Genomic DNA, 27,101 nt, shown 5'->3' with positions numbered 1-27,101 from the left:
TTCATATCTACTCAGTATTCTACTCAAGCTCAAGATCCCTTTGGAATCTGATGCATTCATATTGCTGATACATATCCAACACATTTAGTATTGCCAATGATACTAAATTAGGAGGAGCTGTGGACTCCCTCGAGGGTAGAGAGGCCTTACAGAGAGATCTGGATAGACTAGAGAGCTGGGCAATCACCAGCTGTATGAAATTTAACAAAAGCACATACTGGATTCTGCACCTGGCATAGGGAAATTCTGATCACACATACAAACCGGAGGACAAGAGGATTGAAAGCAGCCCTGTGGAAAGAGATCTGGGGGTCTGGGTTGTTGGCAAGTTGAATATGAGTGAACAGTGTGCCCTGGCAGCCAAAAGGGCCGGTTGTGTCCTGAGGTGCATCAAGCACAGCATAGCTAGTCAGTCGAGGGGGGTGACTGTCCCATCCTACACTGGACTGGTGCAGCATCACCTCGAGTACCATGTGCAGTTTTACGCACTTCAATATAAGAAGGACATCAGACTATGAGAGTGTGTCCAGAGGAGGGCGACCAAGATGGTGAAAGGCCTTGAGGGCAAGATGTACAAGGAGTGGCTGAGGTCACTTGGCTTGTTCAGCTTGGAGAAGAGAAGGCTGAGGGGAGACCTCATTGCAGTCTACACCTTCCTCAAGGGGGGCAGGGGAGGGGTAGGTGCTGATCTCCTCTCTCTGGTGATCAGAATGGGACACGAGCAAATGGAATGAGGGTGCATCAGGGAAAGTTAAGGTGGGACATTAGGAAAAGGTTCTTCATTAAAGGGTGGTCAGTCACTGGAACAGGCTCCCCAGGGAAATGGTCATGGTACCAAGACTGTCAGAGCATCTGGAAGACACTCTTAGTCATATGGAATAGTGTTAGTCCTGCGAGAGGCAACGAGTTGGACTCTAAGATCTTTACAGGTCCCTTCCAACCTGAGATATTCTATGGTTCTATGATATTTCCAATAGGAAATGCTCATGTTTGGAGGTTGGAGCATGGAAGAAGAGACCTAAATTTCTTCCCTAGCTTCCCATAAGCTTCTGTGTCACCCTTGGCAAATTCTTTGTGCTGGAGCTCACAAGAAATTTTGTGACATACTGGTCTCCTCATTTAAAATAGATGCAGTATTTCCTGTACTCATAAGATCTTGTGAAATTCATTAGCACATATGCTCTATATATGTAAAATAGCATTATTTTTATTACTACCAATAGTACTGCAATTACTGCCAATAGTACTAAAATTAAAAGCAAGCCTTGACACTCCCCACTTTTAATTTACTTTTTGCCCTGATAATATTTATTCTTCTGTAAATGTAACTTTTTACAGCAATAAGAGAATTTAATCTTTTATATCCATTCTTAAACTCATTTAGAGTAGCATGATATGCAACAGGATTAATACGAAAAAAGCATATAACAGACAGGTTGGTGTCTCTGTTTTGACTTAAGCAAGGTCAGGCTCTAGTTATGCTCTCCTTAAGAAATTATTCCCATAAACTCTGGAATGTGTGCATAAACCTGCACCTACATGAAGAACTCTGCATTCCCATTCTCAGTCAACCTGCTAAAACATTTGATATACTGTTCCAAGTGATAAAAACTTGCTTAAGATTACATAAATTTTCAAATTATTCTCTTAAAAGAGAAAAAGATTAAAAACCCCCAAAGATGCTGTACATGGGTACAAGGAATGAAATAGACAAGTAACAGAGTGATAAATTATGGTTTATAGAAACACCTAAACCAAAATAAGCTTCTTCGGGTGGCAGGCAAGAAACTGATTTCAGAAGGAGGCAGCACCCTCTCTGCACTGTGAAGGTGTAACCCTGCTCATCACATAAAGAAAGCTGAGCCAGGTGGCATTCACAAAGAGCCCTCAGGAAAAGACACTGAATATAAGTTGGGCTTGCACTACTACCATCTGAAAGTATAAATGTCACGTTGCAGTCACTGTGCCATTGTGCAGGCCGCTGAGGTACCAGTCAATCTAGTGTATTTCTACTGCGTTGACTCGTGCTGCTGTATCCTGAGCAAGATGCAAGACAGATGAGTGCTACGTGGCCAAGGAGGATGATCGTAATTACATGTTATGCCCAGAATGTACAAAAAGTATAGAAATACTGCACTAGTGATCAGTGCCACCTCCTTTTGTCTAATCAATACACAGCTCTACCATGAAAAGCCTCTGAGTCACAAGGCATGAAAGCAAAAGCAAGCCATGTAGCATCAAGGTGTTTTCTCTGGAGACATGGAGAAGGGATTCTCTGATCTCTTCTGTAAGCCAGCACGGCAGTCTGCAGTCAACAGGATCCAGAAAGCCCTATTTGTTTTCCAACTCTTGATCATAACGCAATGACTGGGAAGAGCAGAGAACAACTGTAAATGAGAGCTGCTTTCAATAATGTGTGTATAAACACACAAAGAAGCCTTAACAGAAGACCAGAAGGGGCCACCTGTAGTGAAAACAAAGGAAACCATACACAGCCTCAAGTGAAAATGGAGATGGAAGCCGCTTCAGTCATCACCACATTCAAGGCAGCCTTGGAGCAGCTGCTGTCTTGACCATCTATCTCTTCAGAAAAGCATGAGAGGGATAGTTAACAGTACCTTCTTCCATAGAAGTTGTTCTTGGAAGATATGAAATTTTAAAATTCTGTATCAGTAATGATTGCCGTCTCCTCTGAATCAGAAAGGAATGTTAAACTGACCTCCTCTCTTAAGGCCTAGTGCAGAGGAAAAGGATTTTTTGCAGCAACAGGTAAGCAAGAGAAGATTAGGTTTGGTCACATCTGCAGGTTTATGACGTCAAACTCCAAAGACAGTGAAATTCATACACTGCAAAATGCGTTGTGTGTGTCCTCTTTTGTCACTAACACTAAGTAGTAATCAGTAACTGGTTTAAAGGTAATTGCTGTTGGAAACTTGGAGAGGAGGTTTGTGCTGATTCTCAAATTTAAAAGGCCATCGAGATGCTTAATGCTGTACAAAGACAAATCTGCACAATGCTTGACTTCAGGACAAAAGGGAGAAGAAGAGATAGAGCCCCCCCCAAGAAAATAATGTTCTCTAAGTTTGCCAAATTTCCGTAAACCATTTAGTAAGCAGTAAGTACAGGTAAAAGGAAGACATAAAAGGGGAAAAATGCTCGTTTTCCCTACCTAGTTACTATGATTGGCCAAATGATAACACTGACCATAGGGCAAGTAAAAGCAAATTAACAATTCAACAGCCTTTCATTTGGAATTCATTTGCAGTACCCTAAAGCTCACCAAGGTCAGCAGAAAGAAGGTGGTTGGTCTTTGTTCCCAAAATCTGTACCACATTAGACAAGCTTACTCTGAGCCAACTTTTATGCCGAAGAACAATTCATGATGGAGCTGTCTGCAGCTGTGAATTTAAAGTAGCAATCAGGTCCTATCAAGTAGGTCATAGCCCAAGCTAAATTATGAGTAATAATACTCAAGAGTGTAATCATATCTGCTTCTACACTCGGTCTGAATTTTGCACAATATCTGAACACAGAGTCTTACGCTCAGAACAACCGTCTTAAATTTAGGGCTCAGAAACATGACTAGGCCAATCTTGACGTAGCTGAAAGCTAAAGGCTGCAAGCAGAATGGCACCTTTAGAGCACTCACTGTTTTAGCCAGTGCAACTATGAGGTGTATGGATTACCTTAGATTACTTTTTCCTAATGAGATGCCTGTGAAATAATATTGCCTGGCAACTGGAGTGGCAAAAAGGGTTAAACTACCAGCAATCTCTGTTCCTCGGCAGATGTGCTGTAACTAGAGCTGTTGTAAACTGCTACTGTGTCTGAACTGAGAGATAACCTGTTTACCTACCCTAAATACATAAAAATGAGTTGATCTGCCTGTCTTTAATTCACAGTGAAACACACACTGACTCTTCAGGCTATGTACAAGACGAGAAAACTTAGACATTTGAACAAGTGAGGCAAGATTAAGGATATCTGTGAAAGGAAGCCAAATATCTAGCAAGTATCTAGCCAAATATCTGTAAGTATGAATACTGAAAAGCCAAAAAATGCCCTGTTAATGTTCATCACCTTGATAGCAGTCACAAGAGCTGCCACTTTCTCCTCATTTGCTTTATGTCCTACACCAATTCCCAACAGATTTTACAGTCCATCTCAGCAGAAATGAAATTGCAGAACCAGTTGTAAAGAGCGCACACAGGGTATCAATGAGTACTACTTAGATTTAAAGTGGATTTATCTTTTTAAGTAAGATTTCAAAGGAAACTGTTAGGAACTGGGTGATTCTTTTAAGAGGGAAAAAAGTGCATACTTGTATTTGTACACGTCTCTTAACATTTGTGTTATATAGAAGAATTTTACAGAAATAATTGTAACCAACAGTGGCATCACTGCTGTATGCAGGTGAACTGCATGACTATGCCTAACAAAAAAGACTAATTAACTGGATAAAAACCACTTTAAATCCCACTCAAATTCTGACCAAAAATACACAGATTCTTAAAGCCTGAAACTTGGAAGAGATTAAAACTTAACTCAGGAAAGGCAATTTTTAAAAAAATAATCTGTTTAAACAGATGAACTTTCCTTTAAGTAAGAGGGAATATGCAGTATAGGTAAGAAAGCAGCAAGACAGAGAACACATGATAAGACTGCTGCTGCATCCATAAAAAAATTTTACTGCAAGTGGCAGTACATGCAGTATATGGTGTGAGATCAGACTACAAGGAGGGACTCAAAGGAGGGACAACAAGCACAAGGAGAAACTAAGCACACAACTGAAATATTTGAATTTTCAGTTAAGTGAGAACTATGTTATTCTCATGCAAATTATGCTCTGTGATGCTGAAAGGATAAAGAAAGAGCATTCAGAAGAGTATAATGAAAGAAACAAATGGCTGTGAACAGATGAAGGGGAAGCTGAAAGAGCTTCATATTCAGGGAATGAAAAAGGTGAGACAGAAAGGGTGACTTCCAGGATGTGGAATTCTTCACTTCGTTATGCTTGTCTCCTCATTTCTTGCAATTTCATGATTGGTAGAATTTTATTTTGCATAAAAATAGGATGAGAATTCTGGGCTGCCACATACGGAATGTGTGAAGAAATGACTAGGTGAATCTTGCACTGAATCATGAATCCCACAGTTTGATTCCTCTTCAAGGAACACTACATATTTAGGGAATGTCACTTGGTAGATTGGATCAGGTGTTGTGTAAGCACTGGATGAGTAAAGTCCGGTTCCTTAAAAAAAGCACTATTAGTTGTGATTGTGGTGCTTCTTCTAAACAGAGAAGCTGCATTTAAGAAAAACTGAAATACTCTGAACATTGCTAAGGAGCATTATCTCCTGACCTTGGACAAATCCTTTCATTTAAAATGGAAAAGCAAAACAATGGAAGGTATTGGTAGGAATTCAGGATAAGGTCAGAGTCTTTATCATCAGCAAAAAAATGAAGAAAAGGGATTTTTACAGGAAATAGCACACCATTCACAAACTCAATGAATACAAGTGATGATAACACAAGATGAAAAGATCTGTCCTTGGGAGAGAGAGAATGCGTGAATGACCTCAGGGATTCCCTCCCACTGTTTTTTATGATTTCATATAGCAAAGTAGAACTGACAGAGTTAAAGTGAGGTCTTGGTTTCACAGTTAGTAATTGAGTTAGGGATCCTCCTGGCAATACGCCTGTTAATAATATGTTTGAAATGCTTTATTGATTAAAGCACAAAAAGATTGCGATGCATACAGAGCAGCACACTTGGCTTTCTGACAGTGAGCGTTTCTAAGTCATATAAAAGCCATTCAGAGAAATAAGGGCATATTTTAAGTAATCTGAAAGAGTCCTAGGAGGCAGTACAACAAAGCTAGGAACTGAAGTACATACTGAAAAGGTGCTCTTGGCTTGAAGTGACCCTTGGTAGGCTGTAACTATGACAGAAGTTAATTGCTTTGGAAGAACACTTGAAAACAAACATTAGCTTGTCCATCTTCCTGCTGTTTGAGCAGAAAACCAGGAGTAGGATCACCTGGAAACTCTCATTTCATTTCGAAAGAGAACCAGAATTAAAGTCTGCAGAATCCACTTCTAATTCACAATGGAATAAAAACTGTATTTTTTTTCAAAGGCTTTGGGGAATTTTTTAATGGAAGACCAAAGTTCGTAACACTCTTTATTCCAGTGGCTTGGTAGTTAAGAGCATTACATGCCATGTTAGAAACCTAGGTCCCATTTCTTATTTTTTTGTATTTATTGAAACTAAGAAATCTCAAGTCCTTATCAGGCTATCAGTTATTAACACTGGCCCCAGGGGCAAAGCACCTTCATGAGGCAATGATGAGTTAGTCTGACTTTACAGCCCAGCATTTCCCTTGCAAGTAGGTGGCAAATCACCATGGAAAGGTCTTCAGCATAATTTCCTCACTTTTCAAATGAACGATCTAACCAGACTACTTGGTACATTCTGCCTCCCTATTTCTGAAGACCATTCCAGGCAAAAGCATTGTGAAAACCAGAGTCTTCCCACAAAACTTACTTTCAAGAAAAAAGAAAGGTTTTTGCCAGAAAACTCTCATCAGATTAAAGGACTTTTTAGGTAAAGAATGCATGGCTTCAGTAAGTTCTACAGTTCTACAGCTCCTTCCTGAGCTGCAAAGGAGGTAAATATGGGTCCACCACAGAGTCCAGAAATCCAGAAAATAATAGAACTCCATATGAACTACACAATCATTTTTTGTTTTATACAGTAATTCAAGACAGAGGTTTGACTTTGGAGAAGTTGTTCACAGTGAACCACCAGAGGAGAGAACTTTGGATAACTGAAAGAATGAACAAGCAAGGTTTCCATATTGATATGATGTTATTTTACACATGGCAGGAGAAAATCACTTTAATTATGAGACTCTAGTAATTCTAGTTACCTTACAGAGTCTATTTTCCTGTAATCATGAAAGAGTTATATGTCTCTGTTTAGAAGAAAATAGTGATTCAAAAAGATTAAGTCCTGAAATTCCTAACAAACAAAACACCAGACTGGAGGCAACAGCCTGAGTCAGGTAGGCACAATAGACTAGAAAGTCCACAAGAACAGTTACTTTATGATTCCTAAAAAACACAAGCCATAACACCCCCTTGCTGTGCTACCAAGATTATGATCTTCAGTAGAAAAGACTATAACCCTCAAAATTCCAATGTGCCATAGGAAGAAGCAGAAGTAAAAAGATGAGTGCATACTAGAGAAACTAGGTCTTTATCTGTTATTGACAGGCGTGTTCATACTGGGCATAGACCACTGCAAGTTAAGACCTGAGATATTTTAACCTATAAGACCACACAGTCCCATACCATCAGTTCTTCTCGGCTCTGGAATCCCAAGAATTTCCAGGTGGACTAAGAGAAAGAAGGGGAGAAGGGTGGCTGACCACATGAGTGTGCATATGGACAACACATCTCAAGGAAGTGACCTTGCTTTCTCCTCGCATGATTATCAATATGAAGTTCACACCCCGGGTATGAGTTCCTCTGTGGTCTCTATTTCATGCCAACTACCTGAAGGAGGATCTTGATTCATCAGAAACGGAATGGACCGGACTGCTCCGCTAATGCCTGGAAGCCTGTGAGGTGCAACCACAGAAGTAAGGATGGTGCCTCAGACGGCCTTTTTACCTTGAACTCCTGGGGAGGATGTTCAGCTCACATCTGCTGGTTCTACCTCTGCTCATGAACAATCAGGTCTGACATAATCTGTTACCTGCAGTGATAATCTGGGGTGGAAATGGCCATAACTATGTACCTTCCTGCCACTGAGGCAATCAGGTGAGGGGTGATCCTAAAGGATCTGCTCCCAGACAAATAAAAGTCAAAGCATGCTTGATGTCCAAGGTGAATAGTGTGGTCTATTAGATAATTGTGGTTTAGGAAAAATACCACCTGGCTGATTACTAAGCTCAGACGAGTCAAGATGTATAAAGTTGGGTACCGCTTTAGGTTCAAAAGGGTAAACCTAATCTAAGAAGGATCAGCACTAAAGCTGTAAATTTCTCTTTTTGATGTAACAGATGCTAAAATGTTTGCCTTTTGCCACAAATGCAGTAAGTGATGACCATAAGCTCAAATTGGTTTGTTTTTTTGTTGTTGGTTTTTCTTTTTTTTTAATATGATGTGAGCAGCTCATTAAAATCCATTGTAGGTACTGTGCTAAAAATCACCCGAAATGAAAACAGCTTCGGTCAGAACAGGATACACAGTTACCTCGGCTGATGTTCCTTCAGGAGGCGCAAGACTGGACGAAAGCTGACCAGCCCACAGAGGAAAGGAGTACTTGGCATGTCATGGAAGCAGCCAAAGCAGGACCTGTACTTGTGACCTACTAGTCTGAACTGGCTCTGGCCATCTGCTGCAATGTTTGAGATCCTTGCAGTTGAACTGCTAGTGGAAGTACACTTTCCAAAGTGAGCCTATGTTAAGGCAAAAAACCAGAGATGATTCTGTCCCACATAACATGTTCTCTGCCATAAGCTAATCCATGGCAGAAATGCCCAAATTGCCATGTCCACAGATCACATCTCTAGTGATTGCTGCAGAGGGAAGTTTTAGTGGACTGCACACTGGGCTCTCCAGGCAGGTAGCTGGGTGCTCGTTATAAGTGGCTGGATGGCTACTAAAAATGGAAGAGGAGACATAATTCTTGCCACAACAAGGGAAAACACAGAATTAGTGAAAATACTACCTTAACTGCTGGTGATGTGCCATGAATACAGACAGACCAAAGCCCTGCCTGTTAGCCACTCTTAAGAAAGCAGGGCTAGAATGCAATATAGGCCCCCACACAACATATCCCAGCCGGGCAAAGCTGGTCCTTGTTGGTGTGATTTTCCAAATGACTTGAAGCGCTTCCTACACTCCAGAAACAGTCTAGGCAGAAGTCAACTTTAGCAGTAACAAAATCCAGAACAGTTCCAATGCACTTCACAGTTTGTAAAAGCACTTCCATTGACAGCAAAATAGTTTGTAGGGATCTTGGCAGCCAGCTTCAAAGGAAGGGAAGTACATTCCTGTATCTGAGGTGGGCTGCAAATAGCCTTAATGATGACCCAAGAAGTCAGTGTTCAATGGCAAAACATTAATCTGTTCTGACACACAATGTGTCGAACACATCTTGTGAAGGAGTGAGTTTCAGTGTAGAGTTTGGGTTTCTGAAGACAATTGTAGTGATGGTATTACTGCCATTTGCACCATTATCCTGGCCTTAAACATGCAAGGAAAATTACTGCGCTTCCTTAACTTCAAGATAGGCCCAATGTCCTGTTGCTCTTTGCTATACTGAAAAGAACTTCGTAAAACTCTCATCTTCAGACAAGAAGGGACCAGCCTTGTATCTTCTAGGGCCAGAGGAAGAACATTTTATTGCCAAAATGAATTCTTACAACAGTGACCTCTGGAAAGAATGGAAAAGGTGGACTGAAGGTGGGGGCGAGAAACGTAGCCTTCACAGTTGCTCTGAAGTCACTTGGGTTCAAGCCCAAATGAACCTGATCCACTTGATGACTAAGGAGAACAGGGAGGAAAATGAAACATGGTGAGAAATGGATCAGGCCTACCTCTTCAAAAAGTGCTGATAAAAGGATAAGTTCTAAGAAATGCGCTGGATAGAACATCATGGTTGTATTGCTAAAGCACCTTAAGGACTCATGCAGTTTAGTAAGGCCTGTGATGATAACATAGCAAGTCACTGCATTTTTAAAAACAGTATTAAAAGTGTATCATAACATATTTTGGTTCTAAGAGTTGACATAAAGTGTAGCCAAAGAGTAAAGCATTACCTTTGACTGGAGACGAGAACTTCTTGAGTCAAGACCAGACAGTTCTGTAGTTCTGGTTCTTCAAAGAGGAAGTTTTCAGCTGCCTGTCACATCTTTGTAAGCAGTTGACTTATTTGTAATGAGGCAGCCCAATGGCACAACTGATGCTATAAAATCTGTTTTTGTGTCAAAAGTATTAAGTTCTCTGCAAAAGAAAGCTTCAGGATATCAACAGACAATTGTTCTGTAAAAACCCTGTAGCCTTTTCAAGCAAAAGACAATACCCAAGAAGAGAGTAATACTAAGCCAGTGAGACTTGATAATGTACAATGTATATAATGATAAAGCACTAGACTACTGGATGACTCATCTTAACAGTTGTACACCGAGGGACTGCTGGACTTAGGAATTCTATCTAGAGCTGCAATAGCAAAAAGAGATTTGGAAACCGGATCCATGAATAAAAGTAACTTCCATTGCTGAAGATGTGACTCTGGACAAAACATCTGGAGGATATGTGTATTAATAGGATTGAGTGGAAATCTGGAACTTCTAAAGTTGTGTGCCCACACTAGAATGGCTTTCATCCAGGTAGGCAGGGCATGATATACTGTGTTTCAAACTGATGCTGGATTTAGACCGAATAATATGTGAAATGCATTAGCATACTCCTCTAATCAGGTAGGGCAGTCTCATGCTATGAATCTATGACAGGAAAAACAGTCCTGGAAAATAGGGTCTTGAGGAAAGAAGGTAAGGGAAAGTAGAGGGGTCTCTGTGACTGCTCCTAGGAAATACATAGAAAAAATTGTGTTGTACCATCCAAAACAGAGATTTGAACATATTTTTAAGAGGTGAAGGCAGCATTCAACACAGTGAGATAAACTATACCAGGTGTTTAAGAAGACCTGGACGCTGGTTGTGCCCTGCTGATTTATATTAAGTGCAGGGTGTTCTGCAACAAGGTAGATGTAAATGTACCTTACAGATAATGGTAAGGCACTGGATTTAAATGCTTGTATGTGTGCCCTTCTGCAGGATGAATGTGAACTTTCCTTCTTAATCTACAGAATGTACATGCCTCAACATGCAGTTAATAGCGCCCACCACAGAACTCTGGCAGATGGCAGAACCTCACCAGAAGCCCACCTGGAATATAATTAATGCTGCACTCCTTTCCACTCTGCAATGGCAGTGGCCCAGGGGGCTGGGAAGAAAATGTAAAGGAGCTGTATCAACAACAATATGGTGCAACATTCACTGATCAGAGAAAAGTCATTCAGTGCCATCTCTTTAACAAGAGTGCTCTTTACTCTGAATGCAAGTGTTTTTCTCTGAACAGGGGAGACAGCTGGAAACCCTCACGGTCTTTCCAAACATTATGAAAAAAGTTGGATGAAAATTTCTAGGAACCTTTTGATGGTTCTAAAGGGATGTTTCTTGTAGCTCATCAGAGAAGATGCTTCTTGTCTGCTGCACAAGACCCATATAAAAATGCATCTAACAAGAAGGAAGGAAGCATATTTATCTACTTTTCTGTATTTAAGATTCAGCCACAAGTCACAGGACCACACGATGACTAGGACACAGGGCCCTGTAAAGAGTCAGTCTGAGCTACAGAGGTGGCAAGTCTTGCTGTAGCAAAATGAGTGGCAGAGGCAGTCCTGTTCTTGTAAAGTTATCTCATCCGAGCTTACTCATAGCCTTGGCTGATACTAAGGGTTATACAGATCATAGTCATTTTAGTAGCATGCAGCAAATGACAGGGGACTAGAAATTATTGTCTCAGGGCTTGCAACTGAAAGCATCTTTCATCGAACTACTGAAATTACATAAAGTCATCTACTTTTCCTAGACTCCCAAGACTGTCTGCAGGAAGGTCAAAAATCACAGTCCATTTACAAAAGCTGGTAACAAAGTTTCCCAAGGAGCCTTCCAGTACTTTCTAAAAGAGCTGGTTAGAAAGCATCTGAAGACACATGGAATTTCATGGAAATGCCACTACACTTTTGAAATGTACTAAGACTCCATTAGAAAAATAAATTGTGGGATTTATGAGCATCAGAAATCACTAGAAATAAACAAGTAGAAAAGTCCCTAAGAAATAAGCCACCTACTCAGATCTCACTTGTCAACTAAATATCTTTTCAGCTCTAGTTGATGTTTTTCTAAGCGATCAGTTGTTCAAACACAGCATGTCCATAAACTCTCAGCTTTTGGCTTGTACCTGCTAATACAGGAGGTACTGAAGATTTAAACAATGTATTTTGCAAACTGGATTTTTAACTGTCTACCTAAACCTATTTCCACAGTCTATGTTCACCTTGGAACTTGCAGACCTGGTGTAACTAAGAAACTTCTTGCTAATCATAACATTTATGTTCTATTTGCCTGGACTCTTGTAAGCAGTGAGAGCTTATTTTAGGTTGGATAATTACTTTTATCGGAGGGTGAGGCAGCAAAGCAATGCTCAGTCCCTCTAAACCATGTTATACATACTGCTAGTGGCTGGGCAAACTCACTATTTAGACCTAGAGAATTGGATTTTCCAGTGGTCTAGAGGCCCTTTGCATGTTTTTTTCCCTGACTTCCTGTGAAATTATGTGTGTTACTGAAATTACAGCTCAAAAATGTTAACAACACCTTATAAAGCAAGATGAGCTGCCTCATAGCTTCTGTTAGCTTAAATTAATTTGAACAGTGCATCATTAAACAATAAATTGATATGGGTCACTTGCTAGCTCTGCAAACTAACTGCAAATTAACAATCATAGATAATCTATGCCCAGGTTTTCATACCAGGGAAAATATTTTACCTCAATATTACCATCTAACACCACTTTAGAGTTGTAACACCATGCCATTTCCTGTAAGTGGTCATATGCATTTAAGTGGATGGTTTGTCATGACTGACAAGATACAAGTCATATGGAAACTTTTAAAATGTTGCCACCTACTGCAACCTATTAGCTCAACAATCAACTAAATACTCGAAGTGAGGCTTCTGGTCTCCTAGAGGTGGTCCTTCCAGATAGCTGTGGATGCATACAGCCAGCCTGCAGCCAGAGCTGAGCTTGCCAAGGGCTAGCAGGACAGAGTCTGCAATGGACTTAATGGTTTCAAGAAATGAAATACTGACCAGGAGGTAAGAGAGCAGAATCCTGTCCTGCCAGAATCTCTTCTGCGGCTGAAGAATCCCTGTCTTGTAAACAGTTCATTGAGTACATCTCACCTATGCTCACTATGTTTAAAACATTGTGGACATAATTGTATTAGTCAGTAGGGCACCAGAATGGAAAATGGAGAGTAATAAACCACCTGAAAACCTCCAAACCACTGGCATCCTTCAGCAGTCTGTGCTGCTCTGTGCTCTTCGTCACATGAAAAGAGTCTGGCAGAAGTCCAGCCACTCTACCCTTTCTATTCCCAAAAGGTCATTCTCACTAACGGCCATAAATGTAACATGAATAAGACAAACACAAGGGTGTGCAATGGGTTAACTGAGAGCAGAAGCTAAAGAATTATCTTTATTGTTCAGTGCACTTCCTCATCCCTTCCACTCTCAGGCTCCAACAGCAGGGAGAAACAAGCCGTGCTTCAGTTTTGGAAGAACACCACACAGAAGCTCACTAGTCACTAGGGAAAGATCTTTCAGTGGTTACTAACATAGCTGCACAAAGGAAATGGATGAATTTCCAGTCATAATATTTTCATTTCAATCAAAAGCACAGGCAATTTTCAGTAGGCAAATACAGTTGTTCATTTTACACCACATATGTAATAGAACGTTGTTTCATATCATCATCCACTCAAGTCAGTAGGCAAGTCTGCAACATGAGATTTTTCAGGAATCCTACAGCAAAACATACACACAAACACACACAAATCACATGGAAGAAGTAGCTTGCATAAGGTAAGTAAGGTTAATAGCAAAAGCTTCTTTCTATGCAGAAGAAATTTAATATTAAAGCTGCAGCATTAGGAAAAAAAAAGTTTTAAAACAAGAAATGAAGTTGTACAACAGATGAGAACTTAACAAAATTGGTGAACTTTCCACACAGATGAAGTCAGGTTAAAAAAAAACAAGCCAAACCAAAACCAAAGGGACCACATGAGGCCAAAAGAGAACCTCCCCCCCACACACATACAGACAAAAGTGAGAGCACAACAAAGGAAGTGGAAGAAAAGTGTTACCCATAAGTAGCCGCCGTTTCACCCGCTTGTCCACATCAGCTACTGACGTGGCATTGTACTCAGAACTCTCAATTGCAGCCTCATCCTTCTCTAAAACACAAGTAAGGGACAAACATGGAGCAGCTGGTTAATCACAAGCCCAATTTTCCACTGCCTAAGACAGTTTCTTGGCATGGCACAGCCAAAGCCAAGAAGCAAGGCATGAAAGCACTAAATCCCCGTTAGAGAGTTAATTCCCTTTGAGACCCCAGGAAAAAATTAAAGGGTATTTAGGGAAAGGAGGAAGAAAGAGGGGGAGGAGGAAGACTGGTCAACTATGAAGTAACTAACCACACAGAGGAAGCTAGATTCCTACTGGAGAACGAGACAGCTAACATGAGTGCCGCAGAGAAGTGTTAATGATAAAAATTAAAATCCAGGGATGCTAGTGAAACAAACTACCAAGGACAAACTGTAAAGTGATTCAGGCTAATGGTGGCACCAGGATCTGAAGGTGGCAGGCAGAGGACTGAGACAGAGCAAGCTAGAAGAGTCCGGTGATGGATGGGCACGGATGCACCATAGTCTTGTACACATTGACACATCGTGAGGAGAAACCAAACAACAGCATGCAAATTAAACAAAAACAACAACATAAATAAACAAACAACAAATCAAACAAACACAAAAAAGATCAATTTGGGCAGTGCTGGTTGCCTGCTTGTCTATGAAACACTACTAGCTAAACATTCAATGCTAGGAAAGATGTTGCAAGAACAGGGTTTAGTAATTTTAAAAGCATGCAGTAAGCAAGATGATGTCAGCAAAGGTCATTTTACAAGGTAGTCTCTGATATCCTACATGTAAAAGTTTCATACAGCATAATAAGGACTTTAGTTTGTTTATGCTTCATTAGAAATACACAGAAACAGTCACAAGTATGGGAAGAGATGATCAGTAACTGAAATAAAAATAAAGATTTCTGATACAGTAGAGCAATGGAGAAGCAGCAGCTGGGTAAATAAAATGATTTATACAGAGAAGGAAATGCTTATTAGGAAAACAAAACCAAAATGCAAATGGGGATTTTCACATGCAGCAAACATAAAAAAATAAAAGGATAAGTCAAGCAAACAAAGACAAAATATGTTAGACAAAGGGTCAACAAGTATTTATCTGGCATTGCAGAAGTTTGCATTCTTGCAGTGATGCAAGATATACACCACTGAAGACAGCAAACACTGAAATCACTGAAGTGAGGAGGAGGAGGAGGCTGGCAGGTTTTGTTTGTGGCAACACTATATGGTTGAGTAGTAAGAAGAAGTTGTTTTGTTTTGTTTTTAACAAGTTCTAGATGGGATCAGGCTGCAATAGAGGCTTTTTTTTGAGGTTTTTTTTTTTTTTTTTATTTTGCTCTGTAAATAATTAATGAACGTCAGTTATCAGACAAGACAGGCAATCAGGAACCATCACCAGAAAGCAGGAATAAAAATGTGAAAAAAAATATATTTAAAAGTATTCTAAGAGAAAGAACTACTTAGAGGGAAGAAAATCAGCACAGGCAGTAATATGTGACTTATATCACAAGACCAAGGAATTTAACATGGAGTTGTATGTATTATATTACAAAAATGGGGAAAAAAAAGTAAAAAACAGGTGCAGTGTACACAACTTTTCAAAATATTTTTACATGCTGGACAAAATAAAACATCAATCCAAGGATATTAGTGAACACTAATAAACAGAAAATCAGTTATCCATTCAATAAAACCTCAGGGTCCTTGCTCTTGCAAATTCTTTGCATCTGGAACTGCCACAGGCTTCAGGGAGGGTTATTTAAACAGAGGGACGACTATACGACGGAGCCCTCTGTGTTAATCAAAAGTACTTGCTGAGAGATCCTGGAAGCTGAGACACAGCTCACGTACAGAGTGAGGCAGAGTCCAGTGCTGAACCTTGTTCAGCTCCGCCCCTGCCAGCGTAACCCTCACCCTACCACAATCTGTGCAATGAAACCCATCAGAGGTGAGTGAGGCTCTGGGCAGCCACGGAGATTTATGCCATGGATCTGACCAAGGGATCACTAAAGATATCTGATCGATTTCCATGGATTTCAAGTGCTCTGTCTTGCAGTATTGATAAAGGAAAGAAAAGATGATAAATATGTGTCCATTCTTTTTTAACCTCAGGAAATTACTAGGAATTTGTAAGAATTTGAAATTAAACAAACAAAAGGAGTCAACTTGACCACAATACTTATGGATTTTAGGTTCTGGTCTGTGAGTTAGAATTTCCAAATTTTAACTTGCAATATGCAAAAATATACTTATTTTTTTTAAAAGCAGAGTTGAAAGAAATGGCGTTAAGCAAACAATATATTTTATAATCATAAATGTTTGCATAGCATCTCCCAAGATGCTCCATCTCTTGAACAGCTTTAGCCCACTGATATTCTGAGTAAAAGCTTATTTACTACAACCGCTGTAACTTTTAGAATCATAAAACATACAACAGGGAAGAAAGCACATCATGATGATTAATTTTCCCTGATAACAGCTTAGAAAAGAGGATCATTTTCCTCACCTTGCTTACGCAAGGAAGTCTTGACTCATACAAAGTGAACGGAAGAGCTGAACTTTCATTCGTGATTATGAATGTTCTACACCTTTTAACTTTGACAATCATTAGAGTTATGAAAAGAAATAAAAGTTACAAAGGAGTAACAAAGGGATACTTCATTAACAAATGTTTTGACAAAACATGCACAAATGCTTCTCTCTGTATAGTGTGACCTTAGCTAGTATGGCCAGGAACTGCTGTTACACAATTCTCTCAGCAATGGTGCTAAATGCCTGTGAGATACAAACACACACACACACACACATACACACGTACATATGTGCACATATATATTCTATGAAGAGTACAAAATAAAATGCACTGCAGAGAAGTACTTACCAATGCAGGTTCGGCCATCTGAATGTAGGGCATACTTCTGATGACAACCACACACAGGACCAGTATCTGTGTCATCACAGGTGTGTTGGCAGCCTCCATTCCCATAGTTACAGGTTACTAGTTAAGCCCCAAATGAATGTGTATATATATATATATAAATAAAATGACAATGAAACCAATTAGTCTTGAGGGCCTTTCAGAATACAGAAGAGCAGTACAGTACAGCAGTACATAAGGCAATGCAATATTTGTATTCGCAGTTATTGGCATTTCTTGTTCTTTCTGCGCCCCCCCCCCCCCCTTATCTTAGCCACGCTACTGTCTCATGCCCTACTGTCAATCCATGCAGTGAAGAAAAAAAGAGAAAGAAGCAAAGAAGCATGTGCTACTCTTTCCCCAGTCTATTTGTATTCATAATTTTAGTATGAGTAGCTAGCCAATTCCACCTCTTTCTAAAAGTTACATGCTTCATGTCCGTGATATATATGGCATGAAGAAATGATCAGTCTACTAATACAGACATATATTTTCAAGTCTATAGACAGCATTGCTCTTTTCCTTCCCCTTTATTTTCTAAATGGAGGAAGCAGAGACCACACAGCAAGAATAGAACCATATAAGTCTTGAAATCTAGTATTTCAAGTACTGGTCCTCCTAGAATAGAAGAATGTTTAAAAATAAAACAGGAACCACTTTTTTTTTTCTTTTCTTCTATGAAACAAAAAATACATGGCTGTTACGGCCCTGTAGTGTGCTGGCCTCAACTGGGAAGGAAACACTGGAGATGTTAGCTTTCACTTCCAAGCATACAGTGCAAAATGGTTTTTAGCAATTAAAATGTCCTCCAGTGAAAAAAATACTAAACATATATTAAAACAAACATTTTCATGACAGGTAGAGGTTTGAATTTTACATGAATTAATAGATCAGATTCACTTTCCTTTGTCACATGATGGATTTAATTTCTGACTATTAAGACACACCAGTTTTTAAATATTAAGCTGGCTAGCACCATTAACAATGCCTCTCCTACATCCCTGTTCCATTTAATCCTTTGCAGTCACACAGCTTGATGCTGAATAACACAATTTTGATCTGACTGAATTCTGAATTCAATTTTCTGTCTTTATATATAGGTAATTTGGACTATTATTATTATTGGTATATACATACTGGCAGGTACAGGGGAAATCCAATATACCATCACTGTTCAGTTATATACATTATATTCATTGTTTCAGAGGACTTCAATGTTTTGAAATGTTACAGTAATTTAAATACTGACTAAACTAATTTAAATACTGACTCTGACTAATCAGAAAGAACTTCCTCACATTGTTCTTAGCAGAATTTTCCTAGATAAGTTTATAAAAGACCCAGGGTAGCAAACTGCAATATACAGTAAACATAAGATACTGGTTAACAGGATTTTAAAATTATGTATCTAAATCTAAACTGAGGTTCTATCTAATCCAGTAGTGCTAAACTCATAATTTCCCACTGACCTCAGTGACTCTGCTTTAATGCAGCTTCTTAAAAGGGAGTAGACTGGAATTTTCAGTCACAGCAACTAGAACTGCAATATCCTACCTCTGGTGTGAGTGTCCCAGTGCTGAACAATCATGCCACTCTCAGTAATTACTCAAGTATTTAGCCTGAAATGGAACAGTTCTAAGAAAATCATCTGGGGGAGACCCACCACAGCATAACCAACAGAATTCCCATTAAAAAATCCTGCCAGTGTGGGATCCACAAGTTTACAGACACAGTCCCTGAAGTCTGGCAAAGATCACAACAGGAATTGTCCATCTCCCAAGTGAGCACAGACCAGAGGCCACTACATGTGCAAGCATCCTTGGTCCTTCACATCGTACACTTTGAATAAAATCTTGTGTTGTCCAGAGATAGAGAAGGAATAGTCTTGTGGCTTAGTGCTAAGAACAGCCTCTGAGAAGGCGACCTGCTTGGATTCCCACCTCTCCTCCCAGGAATATTGCTGCTCCATTCAATTGAAAAGAGTGTCAATGAGAAAGATGGACAGCAGCCTGATCCACGTTCCTTTATTGCAGTTTGACAGTCTGGACACTAGGCTGGACAATGGGAATTGTGGGTTCAGTCCCACCAGACAGAGGAAGGAGTTGAACTCACATACCCCAAGTCATAAGAATCCTAAGCTTCCAAGGAATTACATTTAAAAAGCCCCCTAAGCAACACGTACCCTCAGGTGTTTTTTCTGCTTCTCCAGTTCTATGACTTAACTTTTTTGTGAGAAAATAGATGAAGCAAATCTTTCTGCTTTGCATCAAATGGAAGGAACATTTCCTTTCCTTCAATACACATTAACATTTTAGCTTTATTTTTGATGCAAAACAAACAAATTAAGATTTTATGTCAATTCTCCATTCTTAAACCTCCCACCTTTTCAATGCAGTCATGCCGAAAAAATAATTTCCTTGCTCAACACTACGCCTGTCCTTCCTCATGTCTCTTCTTTTTGCCCATGCTTTAATTTGCAATTTTTGGGGATTAATCTTTCTCTTCTCTCTCTCTCTCTGCCGCATTATGTGTGCAACAGTAACTCCTTGGTTAATCTGGAGGTAGATTCAATACTGTTTTGCATCTTAGCTGAGAGCTAGAGGAACAGACAGAGGTTGTCTGAATCAGCTGGTTGCAGCCTGACTGTAAACATGACCTCTCTTCTGGCCAGCTGTGTCTGGGATGTGATCAAGCAAGGATAATAAGTGGTATAGAAGGCAGCTGCTTGCAATATCCACCCTATCGGGTGCATGCTGGCAGAGCTAATCCAGGATAAAGTAATTTCCATCTACCTATCCTCACCTCCTTCTTGACCCCATATGCCTCCTGGACTACGTGGAGGTTCATTCGATGTTTCTATTCTTGTTGGACTGCAGTGCCATCACAAGTTAACTTAAAGGTGTTGTTTATGCCAGATGTTTAAATACATTTCTATCCAACAGTATTTTTATTGGGGATTTTGAAGTGCAAGCAGCAAAAAAGTATGCATTTTAAACAACTTGACTACAGTGGTTATTTTTGGCATTCCTTGCTGAAAGCCTTTGCTGGCAGAGATGAAAATATTGTAACACAGTTGCTCTGATTCATGTAATATAAGGGACTTTTCCTTACTCTTATTTGTCTATGAAAAATCGCACTAGACTGATGGGGCTTATAGTGAATCCTGCAGAATCACACACTTCTTTCATAGTTTCCCTATGTACTAAAGTCACTGTTCCTGTTCTGCCCAGTCAATGAACACAGATGTAGGTAATTTCCTCTTCCTGTCTCTTATAAATATTAGTAAATCATGTTTTTGAAGGATTTGAATTCCTGTCTAGACTACAATTTATTTATTTATTTATTTTAAGCAACTTGGGGAAAAAAATCTGGAGCTTGACAGCTCTGCAGGTGAAATTGGTACAAAAATCCAGTTGTAAAATATGTCATATCAATTTTCTTCTGGCCTTAATTCTGTATCAGTGACACTGAGAAGTTTCTCTTGTTTAGAGGAAGAAAAGCGAAATTACTTAAAAGCAAAGGGACATCCAGATCTACTCCATTTTTGTCAGAAAGCATTAAAACAAAATTAATGAGAAATCTCAAAAAATTATTTCTGATAAATTTTGGACTATACAGCTATGCAAAAGACTGTGCACATTCAGAGTCTGTGACATTGAAGAGGCAAACAAAAAGATGCCAAATGGTAAATTATGACAGACACAGATCACCTTCAAATGCTATACATCATGTTACAATAAAAGAGATGGAAAAAAGTAAATATTTTTTTGTTTTTACCACAGGAGAATATACACATATCTGTAGGAGCTCAGATATACTTATCCACACATAGCAGATTTAAAACCATAGTAACACCATTGCTTCTGACACTGCTTCAGCATTTGTGTGTATCTCAAGAGTAACCAAAACGCTGGGCCCTTTCCGATAGTGGGAGAAATACCCTGTACAACTGGCTAAACCCAGCATCTCATAAAGAAGGCTTTGCTCACGTCGGCTACAAACATGTGAAGAAACAGCACACAAGCCTTACAAAGATGCTAATCATCTATGTGAGGTGTCTAAATGCTGGTGGCCAAGTTACCAGACTGCTCTCCCAACCCTGTTTCTATTATGAGCAAAGGGCTATGGGGCATCCTGAGCCAAAGCCCTGACACTGGTGCTTCAAAGTGTCTTCAAACAAGATTAATTCTTTCTGCTGACTATAATGCTCATGCTCTTGAACTGGCCAGCCACCTTTCAGGGCCTGCAGCCTGGCAGCGTGGCGTAATCTTCCAAACTGGCCACCTGCCTATGCTGCAAGGAGCATCATCTATTCAGTTTGGCTGGGCTGAGCTAAACATTCCTGAGACACAGCTTTGCAGGTAAGCCCGTGCTTACATCCATAGAAATATATGTACTAGTCTTGAAATGGCATTTTTATGATGAAAGACAAGAAACAACTGTCTGGAATAGGAATGACATCTTAAAGAACAAAAGGGATTGTAATGTACATGTTCCACTAAGGAATGATACTAATGTTCCTTGCTAAAATGCCCAGCAGATTGACAATACCAGAACAAAGCCTAAATCCTGTTTTTAGAGCTTCTCTGAAATTTCACATAATCCTTTTTCTGGTTTATTCCATCTGACATGCCCATGACAAGGAGTCTTTGAAAACATATGGCCAATTATTAAATCTAACATTTAGTACCCACTAACTCAAAAAATCTCCTAAACAACTATGTCCTGATGTTGTCTGCATGTGGATTGAAGTATATATACTATGGCTCAGATGCCACAGAATTTGCAACAAGACAGATCTTTTGGTTTTGTAGCATGGCTTTCTGCAACAGTTCAAACCAGCACACTGTAATTCTAGATAAATTAAAAATTGCACTGTTTTTTAACTAAATTGGCCATTAAATATATAATTTATATAAATATATGGGCATCTCTATGTGATGAAGCTGTGCATGCAACATTGCTTGCATTATTTATTTTAGTATAGCCTTACATTTTTAACATTCTGGAGATCTTTGTATTGCTAGCAAATAGTTGCATGAGAACATTATCAGCGGGAGCTGAAAAGCTGCCACTTGGCATAGTTACAACAGCATTTTACTGTAAACATACTAGACATGATTTTTAGAATTACTTAGCACTAGCCCTCCTGCTCACTTAAATCATTATCAGAGGGGGCAGACAGAAATAGCTGTAGTTAAGGTTACCCAGCATTTTTCATTAAAAGGTTCATCTTTTACTTGTTTATAACTCTTCTAGGTTGCAACCTGCAGGTATGGGCATCTGCTTTCGGTTTCCTCTTACTTTTTCAAGTTCCAGCTGAACTGATCCAACTAAAAATGAGATTAAAAAAAATGCCTTGGTTTGCTTATATTTGGGGAAAAATCTTCAGTTTATCAAAAATTTCTAATGCAGTCATGCTCAGAGGCAGGAACTTAAAATCTATCATGGATACAGATACAGAAACAGGAGGTCATATCCCATGTTTCCCCACTATAATCTAGAACTGAATTCACTATTCCTATGTCTCTTTTTTCTGCTTCTCCAGCAAGTATCTATGAAAATCACTGACAAAACATAATCTTCTTCTAATGGTTTGTGTAAACAGAAGATGGTTGTTTACTGCTGCTTTGGATCTAAAGGATGCAGTTCTTCTGAGGAATTATGCATGGATCTCTATGATTCTGCTTGTTGTATTTCTAGATGACCTCTTGAGATCCCATCCAGCCTCAATGCTTCTGTGTTTTCCTAGCATGGTGGGAAAGATTTTTATATTTATTTTTGGTAACTGAGAACTTGCATGTTTAAAATTTACAATAAGAAACCATTAAGGCTGCAATATTAAGCACTCAAAGGCCACCAAATACCAGACTTCTGATACATAGACTTATTGTATCATGATAACCATCTCTAATGACAAATGCAGAAAACACTCCTGTCTTATCCAGTGCACAGGGGAGCTGGGTAAAGTCAGGCTCCTGGAAACAGCTGGAGAATCTTGTTTCACTTGATGCAGAGTGAGTAGTAAATCAGAAAGAGACTGTCAAGAAAAGACGGTCTTGTTCAGACAGCGAATAGAGCCTTAAAATCTCTAATCTATTTCTGCCTCTGTCGTGGAATTCCTACTTAGGGCTTGGCAAGCCACCTGAATCGTATCTATTACAGGTTACTGATATACACCTTTCTCCGTGGCATTTGCAACTACAGCTGGAACTACTGGGAGCCTGGCTTTGATCATACTAAAATGCTGTAAATGCTGAGCTGGGTTCTGGGTGTTTCCTGTTAATCACCTATCGCTACTAAATGTCTTTGACATTAACATCTTTATATTCATTCCTCATCTGTAAGATAGGCAAACCAGTACTTTTAAACTTGACAAGAATATTCTGAAAATACATTAACAATGCCTACAAAGCACTTCCATATTATAGTAACGACTACCATGGGAAAACCCATGAGGAAATTAAAAATTTTATGTTCACAATAGGGTTTAAATACCGTGCAGCAGGAAAGGCATGACACTGAATTATGGAAAGGAAGCTATTGACCAAAAGCCTGTTTAACGAGCACTGACCATCATGTATGCTGAATGAAAAAAGTGTGACTGCCTTATTAGCAGTGATAGTATGATCAGGTGATACATAATCATGTAATTAGGATGTAATGACAACCTCATAATGCATACATGAAAAGCAGGGAGCCTCTCTCCAATTTTTTATGCTAACTTATTTTAACATCTTTTTTTCCTTTGAGGAACACTTGTCTCTTTACTAGTGGGCTTGGGCCAATACATCCGAAAACCTCTCACAGTATTCTGATTCATAGAATCATAGGAGATCTTGAGCTGGAAGAGATCCCTAAGGATCATCAAGTCCAACCCCCTGCATTTGCAAGCTGGAAGATAAAAAATTCGCCTCACAAAGTACTGGTTCTCTGTCACTTGTTCACATAAAAAACCAGTGAAGCAAGCTCTGAAAAACTCTGAAAGGCACAGTCTCCTGGAGGGACTATGATAAATCAGAATAATTGAGAGGGATATACTAGGGGTATATCTGATCCTACCAGTCCCTGGTATACAAGGCTACAGACCTAGTCCAGGCTGACGAGCATCTTTTTTCCAGCTCTTCAACCCAGCTGTATTCAGTACTTGCAAAGTTGCAGCTCAAGATTTAAGCCAATTCCACTGAAATGGCTAGCTGTTAAAAAGTTTTTTTAAGAGTCAAGATTTGGTTTCAGAACCAGGCCTTTATAAATAGCCTGCTGTAATCTCACAATTATTGTATTTTATAGCCAGGCTATCTGGCTACAGCATTATACTTCTTTGTGTTTGCAAAGGCTAGAAATAGAGTTATTTTAAGTAAGACTATGGAACATATTTGCGGGATGTACTGTGGGTTTAGGGGCCGGTGCACTCCGCAGCAAACTGCAACCTTGGAAAACTCAGCGTCTCTACTTAGAGGTCTGTCAGCAGAAGTTCATTATACTTCCAACTACAATTTGACAACCACAGGGCACAGAATAAATCAAAGTTTTTCACTCTATTAAACCCTGAGGCATTTAGAAATATTGCTCCAGAAAAGGCTGTAATCCTCCTGTCACCATCTCACTAAGAAAAAGAGTAACAGAACTCTTAAGGAATGTACACATTTGTGGAAACAAATACTAAACAACATAAATAAACATCCTCTCCCACTTTACCAATGTAGCTATGTTGCACTGCAATTAACAACATGCAATGTTCACTTCTAATAAACATTGAGAATGAAAATTACCATAAAGGCAAATTTTCTCTGTGCTTTTTGCCTTTGTCCCTGGGCACCCTCTAACACTGAGGAGCAGTCAGGCTGTACAGTATCCTGTGGCATTTCTTTATGATACTAAAAGGTGATTCTTTGACTTTGTACTTGCAAACTAATACAATCTAAGCATATTTACGCAGTGGAGATTGCAGGAAGAAAAAAGGTGAAGTGGAAGAAAGACTATCATAAAAATACTGGCCCTATGCAAAGCACATAACATGTTTAATGTAATTTTATTGCATTTCCTTTTTGTTTGTCTCTCACAAAGCTACCGAGTAGGAAAGCAAGCTATTGGAATCACACCTTACACTCACTGAAGCCATCAGAAAGATGCCCATGCAATTCGGAAGCTTTCAGATGACAGTGCTCAGTTACAGAGGGTCAATTATTTTAACCCGTACAGATTTGTGGGCTAATGAGTATCTGTATCTTCAGCATCCTAGCTTCAAGAACACATCAGTCAGGGGTTTTGTCTGAACTGTATACATGACACAACTGCATGTTTTCCAGGTAATAACAAGAGAAGTAGACTGCATGCAGTGGAATCAGGACTAGAGCAGACATTTATATCTAGCCTTTAGAAAAGAGGAATTCACCCTCTTAAATTGATAGCTCTGGTAGGCTTATCATTAAATCTATTAGTAGAATTATCAATGCATCTATCATTGTGGACCTTGCAAAATATTCCAAGCCAGAATCCTCTATGCTTTATTTGTTTTGCTTTACAAGGTAAGCCTGGATTAAACTGATCCCTCACATTTCTGCGTTCATAGAAAGGTAGAAAAGTTGTTACCATTTTGCTAACAGAGTCGCTGCCAACATTCTGCTATTCAATCCCTCTTATCCATTCCCAAATACACCTTCTACCGCAAAAAATACATTGCTAAAATTACAAATCACCTTTGGCCAAACAAAGTTGATTTCTTGGCTTCTGGAAAATAATAACAATGATGAAAATAAGACATTTTGTGGCATTTGAAATTTAATCTTCATCTACCTACATTTGCAGTCCTTCTGGTTTTTGGCAAGTTCAAAGCCAGGCCTACATTCACAGGCTACCCCACCTTTGGGCGTCTCCCGGCAGATGTGTGCACACCCATGATCTTTGTTCATACAGTTCATACCCTCTGTAAAAACAAGAAAGAAAAATGGAAAACATTAGTACTGAAATAAAATTTCAAACTAATGATACACATCCGGTCTGCCAGTAACTTTAATTGCAATTTTTATTTGCATCAGGACTGTGTTCCGTAAGGCAGAAGAATGCAGCTGAAAAGAGGTATACAATCAACAAAACAGTGTAATAAAGGACAAATCTCCTCTGGGGCAAACACAACAAGTACTACTGTGGAATATAGGGTGTCTCTGCTGCATGTAGAAACCCAGGACTAGTGATTTCCCTATTCCATACCCACATTCTAATCTTTTGTGAAAATATCATGGATTTAAAGGACACTCCAGGAAGTTGTCTGTCCCACAGGTGATTATCAGACTTGAATAACTGAACTCACTGTTATTTTTTCCTTGTATAAATTTAATGGTTGTTACTGTCTGGCACATTTTTATTTGCCTTTAATGTGCTGTGTATTTTCTAACACACAAAATCTACCAAAGATTATATCCAAGCTTTTTTGCTTGGATCTGCTTCTTCGCTATTTCACTTCTTCACTAATACACATCTCAATTACATGTCATCCACCATAAGCACAGCCCATCTCCAACAAACCTACTGACACTTTTCCCTTTGAATATATTAAACAAAACATACCAGCTGTTCAACAAACATCCAAGTGCCATGGTGGATTCCTGTTAATGTTTTTGCCAACGAGCAGTATCAACCAGCTTTCTCTTAATCATCCCAGAGCCAATTTTATCTTTCTAAACCATGTAAGCAATTTAGATATTGAATGCGCCTGATGCTCTTGGAGGCTTTCATTAGTGAGTTAATTCAAATCCCACATATTCACAGAAATCCTGAACTCAGTCCTTATGGGTCAGCATCTAGCATTCCTTATGTGAACGAAGGCTAGCTAGATTTGCATTACAAAGACTTCCAAGACTTCCCCTTGGATATCTGACCTGGAAAGGAGAGACAAATTATCTCAGGGTACACTGACAGAGAATTCACAGTGTAACTCAGCTCACTACCATGAAAACAGCATCTATACCCCAAAACACTGGTGCACACATCAGTGTGGACTGGGCAGCTCATTTGTCACTTCGTAACATGGCTACTCCTACCTACTCTACACTAATTTCTCAAAACAACTCCAGTGTAAAACGTTCAACTTAAACTTACAGTGATAACGTACTATAAATAGAT

General features: G+C 39.3%; 1 protein-coding gene across 1 annotated transcript in view; it reads right to left on the bottom strand.

The window, feature by feature from the left end:
- The window catches only part of SCUBE1 (signal peptide, CUB domain and EGF like domain containing 1), a 209,818-nt gene that overhangs the window by 83,132 nt on the left and 99,585 nt on the right, over positions 1-27,101 (bottom strand). Inside the window, exons 5-7 of the mRNA XM_040596675.1 lie at positions 25,780-25,905; positions 16,944-17,060; positions 14,007-14,096 (exon numbers count right to left, since the gene is read on the bottom strand). Coding sequence (XP_040452609.1) covers positions 14,007-14,096; positions 16,944-17,060; positions 25,780-25,905 — 333 coding nt within the window. The remainder of the gene's footprint in view (positions 1-14,006; positions 14,097-16,943; positions 17,061-25,779; positions 25,906-27,101) is intronic.

The sequence above is a fragment of the Falco naumanni genome, chromosome 5 (genome assembly GCF_017639655.2).
Source record: "Falco naumanni isolate bFalNau1 chromosome 5, bFalNau1.pat, whole genome shotgun sequence".
Classification (NCBI taxonomy): domain Eukaryota; kingdom Metazoa; phylum Chordata; class Aves; order Falconiformes; family Falconidae; genus Falco; species Falco naumanni.
The sequence above is the reverse complement of the archived record's forward strand: the minus strand, read 5'-3'. Positions and strand labels throughout refer to the sequence as shown.